Source organism: Pollicipes pollicipes, unplaced genomic scaffold (genome assembly GCF_011947565.3).
Source record: "Pollicipes pollicipes isolate AB1234 unplaced genomic scaffold, Ppol_2.1 Scaffold_7262;HRSCAF=8765_pilon_pilon_pilon, whole genome shotgun sequence".
Taxonomy (NCBI): domain Eukaryota; kingdom Metazoa; phylum Arthropoda; class Thecostraca; order Pollicipedomorpha; family Pollicipedidae; genus Pollicipes; species Pollicipes pollicipes.
In genome coordinates this window covers 3,147,169-3,157,101 of record NW_023597055.1, presented here as the reverse complement: position 1 = coordinate 3,157,101, position 9,933 = coordinate 3,147,169, and the positions used below count along the sequence as shown (strand labels likewise).

At 63.7% G+C, this 9,933-nt stretch overlaps 1 protein-coding gene across 2 annotated transcripts in view; it reads right to left on the bottom strand.

The window, feature by feature from the left end:
* LOC119113668 (3-phosphoinositide-dependent protein kinase 1) overlaps positions 1 to 9,933 on the bottom strand; it is a 32,199-nt gene continuing 22,266 nt past the window's right edge. For both annotated transcript variants that reach the window (XM_037237953.1, XM_037237952.1), the window contains exons 2-13: positions 8,851 to 9,013; positions 7,336 to 7,415; positions 6,031 to 6,186; positions 5,394 to 5,538; positions 4,348 to 4,562; positions 3,714 to 3,876; positions 3,144 to 3,243; positions 2,653 to 2,734; positions 2,332 to 2,429; positions 1,662 to 1,796; positions 857 to 1,123; positions 1 to 153 (exon numbers count right to left, since the gene is read on the bottom strand). In XM_037237953.1, coding sequence (XP_037093848.1) covers positions 58 to 153; positions 857 to 1,123; positions 1,662 to 1,796; positions 2,332 to 2,429; positions 2,653 to 2,734; positions 3,144 to 3,243; positions 3,714 to 3,876; positions 4,348 to 4,562; positions 5,394 to 5,538; positions 6,031 to 6,186; positions 7,336 to 7,415; positions 8,851 to 9,002 — 1,689 coding nt within the window. In that variant the 5' untranslated portion in view covers positions 9,003 to 9,013 and the 3' untranslated portion in view covers positions 1 to 57. The remainder of the gene's footprint in view (positions 154 to 856; positions 1,124 to 1,661; positions 1,797 to 2,331; positions 2,430 to 2,652; positions 2,735 to 3,143; positions 3,244 to 3,713; positions 3,877 to 4,347; positions 4,563 to 5,393; positions 5,539 to 6,030; positions 6,187 to 7,335; positions 7,416 to 8,850; positions 9,014 to 9,933) is intronic.

Here is a 9,933-nt window from a genome sequence, read left to right as displayed (position 1 = left end):
TCGGCCGTGGCCGCCGGAGCCGGCCCGCCAGCGTCAGCAGCTAGCGGGGAGCCGGCGTCAATCGCCATACGCGTGCAGCCGCACCTCCTCAATGGCCTTCACCCACTCGAGCGCGTAGCCGTCCGTGTCCTCGAGGTAGTAGGTGCGGCCCGGCTGCAGGGGAGGGGGGGGGGGGGGGTCAGCGAGGGGCGACGGGCAGGCACCGCTGGCTGGGGGCTCAGGGCGGGGCCAGCCTGTATCCCGACATCGGGCGGCGTGCAAAGGGAGGGCATGGGTACCAAACACGGAGACAAGGCTACCAAACACGGAGAAGCAGCTACCAAACACGAAGACGCGGCCACGAAACGCGGAGACGCGGCTACCAAACACGGAGACACGGCTACCAAACACGGAGACGCGACTAGGAAACACGGAGACACGGCTACCAAACACGGAGAAGCGGCTACCAAACACGGAGAAGCGGCTATCAAACACGGGGACGCGGCTACCAAATACGGAGACACGGCTACGAAACACGGAGACGCGGCTGCCAAACACGGACACGCCGCTACAAAACACGGGGAGGCGGCTACCAAACACGGAGACACGGCTACCAGGCACACAGACGTGGCTACCAAACGCGGAGATACGGCTACCAAACGCGAGAACACGGCTACCAAACACGGAGACACAGCTACCAAACTCGAAGACACGGCTACCAAAAACGGAGACACGGCTACCAAACTCCCTGCCAAGAACTGCTCCCCTCCCCCCCCCCCGTAACGAACACAACTCCAGACCTTCACCTGCGCCCACCCACACAACCCTGGCAGCCCCTCACACCCCACGCCACCCCTCCCCCTCCTGCCACCCTCACCGTGTGCACGAAGAAGTGTTTGAAGTTCTTGACCTCCGGGCGCAGGTGGCGCGACCAGGGGATCTGGCCCTTGAGCACCATGTGCACCGGGTCCACGTAGAAGAGGTGAGGCCCCTCCGTCAGCAGGAACATGCGGCGCCGGGCGAACAGGCCCTTCCGCTTGTCAATGAGGCCCTGCTTGAGGATGAGGTGCCCCTCCGTGAAGCGATGCCACTTGTTGTCACGCTCCTGCTCGGCCAGGCGGCGGGCGGCCTCGTCCGGCGGCACCTGCCGGGTCACAGGTCAGCGGAGAGGTCACAAGTCAGCGGAGGTCACGGGTCAGCGGAGGTCACGGGTCAGCGGAGGGGTCACAGGTCAGGGGGAGGGAGGAGAGTCACTGGTCATCGGAGGGGTCACAGCTCAGCAGAGGGGTCACGGATCAGCGCAGGGGTCACGGGCCAACGGATAGGTACGGGTCAGCGGGGAGGTCTCGCCCGGGGCGAGGAGTCAGGTCACACCCGAGACAGGGTCTGAGGTCACATGTGGGACGGTGATGTGTCCCAGGTCACACACATGAGCAGGGGGAAAAAATCACAAGCCACAACTATGTCAGGGGACTCAGCGGTCAACCGCGGCAGGTCAGCGGTACCTGGGCCATAGCAACAGTCACAGATTCCCCGGACAGGACAGTAATCTAGTACACCTCAGTGTGGTGGACACAGCAGCCTGCAGAACCCCATTGGCCACCCCGATCCCGGCCAATGGGACGCGCCAGTCCTGGGGCGGAGACGCGGACAGAACAGGACTGGGCGATCAGCCGGCTTACATCAGCGATGTTGCGTTTGGTCCTGACGGCCGGCGCCGGCGACTGCTGCAGCGGCTGGCACTCCTCCAGCGACATGTTGAGCAGCACCTTGGTCAGCTGCCGGTCCGACAGCCCGGGCTCCAGGTCGTCAGGCACCTGAAGTTCAGGTTCCGCGAAGAGTTGATAGATGGCAGCACTACGCGTCGCGCACAGCACAGCAGCGCAATTGCGTACGGTGATCCAGATAAGCCGAGACAGACCTACAGCGTTCTTTAACGGATGCGGTCTAGACACGACGCCTGCCGAGAGTACAACACAGGATGCACCGTCCGTATTCGTCGCCATTCAGACAGCCCCGAACCGCAGCTCTTCACGCCGCGTGCAATCTCGGCATGGAATGTCAAAACGCCGGCGTGCCACCCTCACCCCTCACCTCTTCTTTAGGTTGCTTATCGGGGTTTTGAGGCGCGTCGACTACAGCGGTCATTTCGCGCCCGAGGCTGGCCCTGCCCTCACCCCGCCACAGGCACCAGTCCCCGCCCGGGCCGCGGGCGCACGCGGTACTCGGCGCGGACATCGCACGCAAGGCTCCTGCCAAAGCGCCGTCCAGCGAAGCGCCGCACAAACCCCGTCCCCGCTACCGCGCGCCTTCAGCCCTCGCCCCGCCAGCTCCGGGCGCCCCCTACCGTACCCTGTACGTGCTGCGCAGCTCCGGGTGCTCCTGGTTGCCCGGCAGGAACGGGTAGATCTCGGGCGGGGTCTGTTCGTGGAGGCTGCTGAACTCGACACCTGGAGGCACGGTGACGCGTGGGGTGAGCACGGGGTGGTACAGCGAAACACAAGGTCAGCACGGGGCGGCACAGCAACACGTGAGGTCGGCACAGCAACACGTGAAGTCAGCACGGGGCGGCACAGCGACACGTGAGGCACATCACCGGCCACCACGGACACTGCGCACCGCCACCAAACGTGATCCCCAGCCCACCTCCAGCTCCGCCCGCCGGATACCCACCGGCGAAGAAGCGGTGCGCCTTGATGGACGGGTAGCCGTCTCCGGAGTCGTCCGCGCCCAGACGCTTGGCCGGCTCCAGCACCTGCCGCGGCAAACGGGGCTCAGACGTCGGCGGCCGCGGCGCTCGCGCCGGCACCGCCCGCGAGGCGGCTCACGCGCGTCACCAGCCGTGACACGGCGCCCGTGCAGGCACCACCCGCGAGGCGGCTCACGCGCGTCACTGCACATGGCGCGACGCTGGACATCACCGCCCCGAACCGGCGGCGGCCGACGCGGACGCCGGTCCGACTCACAGGTGAACGCCCGCACACTGCACACGCGCCAAACACGCGACCCCAAGCGGTCGCATGGCCCGGGCAAGCGTTCGGCGCGCGCGCGCGTTAACACACGCCACCGTGCTGTCCCAGCATCGGACGACCCGGCACGTCTGCGCCGTCGCCGCCACCGGCGCTCTCGGCCGCCGGCGCTCTCGGCCGCTCCCTCCCGCTCACCAGCAGGCGCCGGACGAGATCAGCCACCTCCTCTGGGAAGCCGTCGTCCGGGATGACGTAGTCCAGCGCCAGGATCTTCTTAAATATTAAGTACTGACTCCTGCAGCGGCGGAGGGCGGTCGGTCAGCGACGCACGTCATCACGTCATCACGTCAGGCGGCGGGCCATCAGCGTCACCGGCGTCGCCACGCGCCAGCGGGCAGTGCAGAGCGCACCGCGGCCGCGGCTGCTGTACAGAGCCGGTCACGGACCAGCCGCCCTGCTGGCGAGCACGGCGCTGGGCGGCGCCGCCCGCCGGAATGCTGCCGACACTGGCAGTGACGCCGTCACATTGTAGCGTGTCAAATGAGCCCGCGCGGTTTCGGTGTGGCGTCGCTGTCCGCCTGCACCCCGCGGCGCTCCGACCACAGCCGGCGTGCACAACCAACCGCCACTCCCCTATCCGACCTGTCGACGCCACCTCCCGGCTTCTGGAGCGGCCTGACACCAGCCCCCACCTCCATCCTGACACAATGTTACACCCAGCGCCGTCCGGCGCCTGCGCCGGGCCACGCGGCCCGGCTCGCTGACCTGGAGCGGAAGGGGGGCAGGCCGGCCACCATCTGGTAGAGGATGCAGCCCAGCGCCCAGAGATCGCTGGCGTGCGAGGTCGTCTTCTCCTGCAGCAGCTCGGGCGACACGTACTCGGGCGTGCCGACGAAGCTGTTGGTGCGGGCCCGCACCGGACGCTCCGCTGCCATAGAGAGGAGAAGGGGGGGGGGGGGGAGTGGAGGTGAGTCGGAGCTGAAGCCGAGGTCAGAAAGCTGGCACGCTCGTCCGCGTGCCAGCTGTCCTTGCCACAGTCCGGTTGCCGTCTCACCACCCGGGCCACACATTGTGCGCTGGACCCGCATACGAGCTGGACTCGTGCACGTACTGGACCCGCGTACGCACAGGCCTCGCGTCACTCACCCACTCGCTCGCCCCACTGACCGGCTATCCTGACCCATGTATAGTATGCAGTCACTGACCGCACCAAAAAGCAGAAGGCAAGACCCTAACTGTATCCAGACTGTGACCGGTTATCCAGACTGCTTTTCTCTCCCCACTGCGTTCCATTTTCCGGCGCCGCGTCCAGACCACTGGCCGTACCCTATCACCAGCCACCAGCCACTCGTCTGACCCGGGGCGCCTGCGTCACGCCGCGCCGGGTCGGAGCCCTTACGGTCGGCGGCCGGCCCGTCGTCGCCAGCGGCGTTGGCGGCGTTGGCGGCGTTGGCGACGTTGGTGGCGTCGGAGTCGTCGGCGGCGTCGGCCAGGCCGAGGCGTCCCTGCATCAGCTGGCGCCCCTCCTCCCGCGTCACCATCTTGGCCGAGCCAAAGTCCGAGATCTTGATGTGCATCTGCTCGTCCAGCAGGACGTTTTCCGGCTTCAAGTCCCTGGGCAGCGCCGCTCGTCAGGCTTGCGAAATGGGGGGGGGGCGGGGGGGGGGGCTTGGAACGTGCACGGCGAGTGGAGGCAGATGTGATAAAAATATCCGAAAGAATTTGCAGCGGCTGTAGTTTCGCCTTCTCCGGAACGGAAGGAGGAGACCGCGGCGCCAGACACCTCAGTAATGCCGGTTGGTATGCTCTGCAAAACTGCGAGCTCATGCATCTACGCCGGCGGCCACTAATGAGCCCACCCATCAGAAGCGACGGTAAACAATCTCACAAGAGGCCCGACAGTCATCTGCGCAGGAGATGGCTGACCACGCCAAAACATCGGACCACGAGAGCAGTGTCAGAATCTGGCACGTTCCAACTGCGGATCACGGATCACCCCACGCCACCCTCTCACCCCTCGGCACGTTGTAGCAGGGGCGGAACTGCTGAATTTCACGCCGTCATGATGCCATTGCACAAACACACACACGCACGCACGCACGCACGCACGCACGCACGCACGCACGCACGCACGCACGCACGCACACACACACACACACACACACACACACACACACACACACACACACACACACACACACACACACACACACACACACACACACACACACACACACACGCACGCGCGCGCACCCCCCCCCCCCCCCCACACCCACACACGGACACGGACACAAGAGAGCCCCAGCACAATCACGCGCGCCCAAAAGACGACGAGGCCCGAGCCCCACCGCCCGCGCGGTGGCAACGCCCCTGCACTCGGGCCCCAGCCTCGGCCTCGCCTGACCCCCGCTGACCCGGCGCCTGACCTCTGACCCGGCCACTGACCTGTGTATGACGCCGACCCGGTGCAGGTGCTCCACGGCGTGCACCAGCTCGGCGGCGTAGAACCGGCTGACGGCGAGGTCGAAGGTGCCCACCTTGGTCAGGTGCTCCAGCATCTCGCCCCGCTTGGCCAGCGTCAGCACAAAGTCTGTGGCGCGCAAGCTAAGGAAACCACGCGGAGGACGCCGCACCGATGGCGGGACAGACGGACAGACGGTCAGACAGACAGACACGCGCAGAACACGTGCAGAGACCATAGAAATGCTTCAGGCGCGGAGGGCAGAGCGCTAAAGGACGGCAGGAAAACAGTGTGCTGCACTGAACCCGGACGACACACTGCGAGATCACTGCTCACCGGCCTACTGCAGGCGGGAAGCCTGTCGTGGACGGCGTGGTCAGCCTTGGTGTCATGATAAACCACCCTACACATTGCAGACTGTGACGACCCAAACCAAACCATGCCCCCCGCTCCCACCACGCTGGATCGTCTGACCACGGCCTCTGTCCTGATCGGCACGGCGCCACAGCGCGCCGCCGGGGCAACGACAGGCTGGGCCCCTCCTCCTCCCCCCCCTCGCTACCGCGGGACAAAACACGCGCGCCGCCGCGCCCACGGCCGCCGCACCACGCCAGAGGATACAGAGTCGCTCCGAGTCCTGGAACGTGCAGAAGAGCCGCACGAAGAAGGGGCAGTCACGGCGCGCGTGCTGACTCAGGTGGTTGAGGATGTCTCGCTCGCGCTTCACGTACTCGGCCTTGCGCTCCTTGATGATGTGCCGCTTCTCGCACACCTTGACTGCGGAGAGCCAGGCGGGGACGGTCAGGGGTCACGGGTCGATGTGCAGGGGTCAGATATCAGGATTAAGGGTCCGAGGTCAGTGGGCAGTTGGCAGTGGGCAGAGGTCAGTGGGCAGACATCAGTGGGCAGAGGTCAGCGGGCAGGGGTCAGCGGGCAGTAGACAGTGGGCTAGGGTCAAAGATCCGTATGCACGGGGTCAGAAATCAGAAGCCAAGGCCAGGGGTCAGGGCCAAGGGTCAAAGGGTCAAGAACGCCCTTTCCCTTCGCGGCACGCGGAACTTTGTATCTCACGTATCTCTGAAGCGAGTATCTCACATTAAAGCGCGCGAAGCACACAGCCCGCGCCTTCGCAACCCAACATACAATGCGGGGCTGACAGGAGTGTGATCGCACTCCTAGTTCTTACGGGACATTCGGAACCCTTATAGAGTACAGGACTCCGGAGAATGTGCCTGCCAGGTGGGCCACGGCTGATGGGCAGCAATTGACGAGTAGGCTTCTCGTAGCATAGCGATGGGTCTACCAAAAGCCTAGTGAGAACTGGGGTACCCAGCGCCTATTCTTTAAAACACAGATGCGTGTTTTTTTAGGGCCACTTTCATCCATCTGTCACTGACCAGCTAACAGAATTCTGCGAAACGCGGTTATCCAGCACTGGGCACCAGCCCAAGCTTTTAGCGCTACGCGAAAATGCAGAACGAACAAAGAGCAAACGAGCAAAGGACAATTTGCATTCACCACGACGTAAACAAACTGCGTAAAATGTGTCGCGCAAACGAGGCAGGACGCGTCCAGACCGTCCGCCATTTCCCTAGGCGTGCCCAGACGGCCGAGCCACGCCCCCAGAGCGTGCCCGAACGGCGGAGCCACACCCACGGCCCGCTCCGACGCCGCAGCGGCGGTTTTCCGCCCGCTCGGCGCCTCGCAGGCGCGTGTCGCAACGGTCGCATACCAAACAATCCTAACGGTACGCCCAGCGGCGCCGGGCCCCGCGCGGCGCCGCCGGTGACGTCACCGACGGCGCGCCCACCCGGCGTGACGTCACCCACGGGGCGCCGAGCCGCGGGTGACGTACGCACGCACACACGCACGCACGCGCGCACACAGCGACGTCACGGTCGGCCGCCGCCGACGCCGGGCACTCACTGGCCACTTCGCGGTCGATGTGTATGTCCTTGCCGATGTAGACGGTGGAGAAGCTGCCGCAGCCGATCTCCTTGCCGAATCTGACGGCCGCGGGGAGGGGACGGGGGAGGGGGTCACAGAGCGGCACAGCACTGCACCTCCGCCGTCATTGCGACAAAACGTGAGTGTGACGTGTTCTGCGATGACGACATGCATGCAGGGCGAGCCACAAGGCTCAGCTGTAGACAAAAAGTGAAATGAACGGAGACAGCGACTGTGAACTGTAGCGACCGCCAACGAACGGTGGGAGCGAGAACGCGTCGCAAGAGTATTTGGGAAACACACAACTGTACTCTGCCGCGTGATCTGGCATATCTTAGAGGCAACGCACTGTGATGATGATGATAATTTGGGGTTTTGGGGCGCATCGACCGCTGGAGGTCACGCAGCGCCGCAACGCGCTGCGAACATCAACAGCAGCATGCACACCGCCGACGTCACAACCGCGCTGGCCGCACAACGCGACACCATTCGGCGAACAGGACAAACGCACTGCCGTCGCGACGCTTTCCTGGTAGCTTTAACAGCCGTCTTCGGACACCGAACGTGCACGTAAGCCTTCACCCTTGACGTCACTGGGGCTTTACGACGCGCTCAGCTGCTGTGGCTTTGTGACGTTGCCCGCCTTACTCTGGCAGCAAGGGCGGGCATCGCGGGAAATCAAACCCCGTATCTCAATGCTCCAGACTCGTAGCTTAAAGGGACTGTTCCACATTTATATAGCGGCTTGAACTGAAATAGCCACCTTGAAGACCTTTCAGTGCTGTTCACAATTCTGCCCCTTTTAAGATCCAAGCCCCTCAAGTTTCTGAGCTACACGCCCGCGAAAATGGGGAAAGGTACATAGGGGAGAGTATTTCCAAGTTCCCTTGGCATTCACGACGTCATAATAACGTCATTCAAATCCAGCTATTTCGTAAGCCATGCCGCGATCAAAGCCGAGAAGAGCATGATTCTGAAGGCGTTCATATCCGGCGTTCGTGAGCACGATCTACAGATATAGCGACCGTCAATTGGCTCTCAATCAATGTTGTGCAAGGTACGACCACGTGATCAAACCCTGACACATTGACTACGACCTTTTATTTAGTGAATATGACGACACATCATGTTCACGTCACAGAGAATTGTACTGGCTAGAGCAGTCTCTCCACTTCAAAATCATACCAATCGTGAAGTAAGCCTGTTTCATCATATCTGATGCTTGCTCACATACTTTCAAATGTGAAACATTCCCTTTGAGCACTACACTACAGGCATCCACATAAACATACCATATTGTTTTCATCATACAGTATCATGCGCGAACCCCCCATAATCACCCTGGTGCCACGTGGCTGAACAGTGTCCCCTGTGACCCCACAACACACAATGGACCCCTCCCCTCACCAGCCCAGGCGGGAAACCCTCCTCCCCATGGACCGGCCATCACCCGCAGCGCCTCCTCCGCCTCCCCCGGTGACCTCGCCGGCGTACCTATAGTCCTGCGGTGAGCGGCGCGTGGCCGGCCGGGCCGGCGTGCCACCGGCCGGCGCCGGGGTCACGGCCGGGGTCACGGCCGGGGTCGACGCCGAGGTCGGCTCGGCGTCGCCGGTAGCCGGCACCCGGCTGTCCGTGGCTCCTGACATCGGGTCGCCACCTGCCCGGCAGGGAAAGAAGTTGTTGTCATTGGGGCTTCACGACGCACTCAGCTGCTGAGGCTATACGGCGTCGCCTGCCTCTCGTCCTGGCAGGAAGGGCGGGCACCGCGGAGAATCGAACCCAGTACATCTAGTTTCCCAGACGCGCAGTCGTTGACGCAGGCGCGTTAACCACTATATTACCGACAGCCTGCAGGGGAAGAAGGGGGGGGGGGGGAGGGTCGTCACATCACCTGCCCCCAGCGGCGATGGGGCGTCACACCATCTGTCACCGGCACGGTGGGCACGCGTAGGCTCGTCATGTCACGTCACGTGACGCCACACACCCATGGAGGCGCTCAAGGGTTTATCCGACTGGATCTGACCCACCAACGCACCGAGACCTGTTTCGACTGAGAACACAAGCAATGATTCGGCCTGGAGGACGCAATGATACCTGTTTCGACTGAGAACGCCGGCACGGACTCAGCCTGGACTCACACACACCCCCAACCACGGCCGTAATTCACACTGCGGGACACTTCGGACAACCCCACCTGACAGGCGCAGTCAGGTAATCTCCCCACCTCGCGGACACACCGGCAGGTCCACTTCCACCCAAGAGGTGCGCACGGGTCGCCACCTCTGGCTGACTGGCGCGATCACGCAGCCGTTCCGTCGCCCCGTCACGCACGGATGGGCGCTCGAGGAGCGTTCTACAGCGGATGTAAGGTCGGCTCTACGCCCCCCCCCCCCCCCTTCCCCCGGGCGCCGCAGAGCCAGGCACAGACGGAGTCGCCGGCGGCGGAAGTGCGTCGCTGACGGTGTCTTTGAGCTATTGAGTTTCCGCCGGAATGTGACCCACGCCCGGCGGGTCGAAGTGGTCGGAACGCACGTGGCGGTAGGAACACACGTGGCGGTAGGAACACACGTGGCGGTA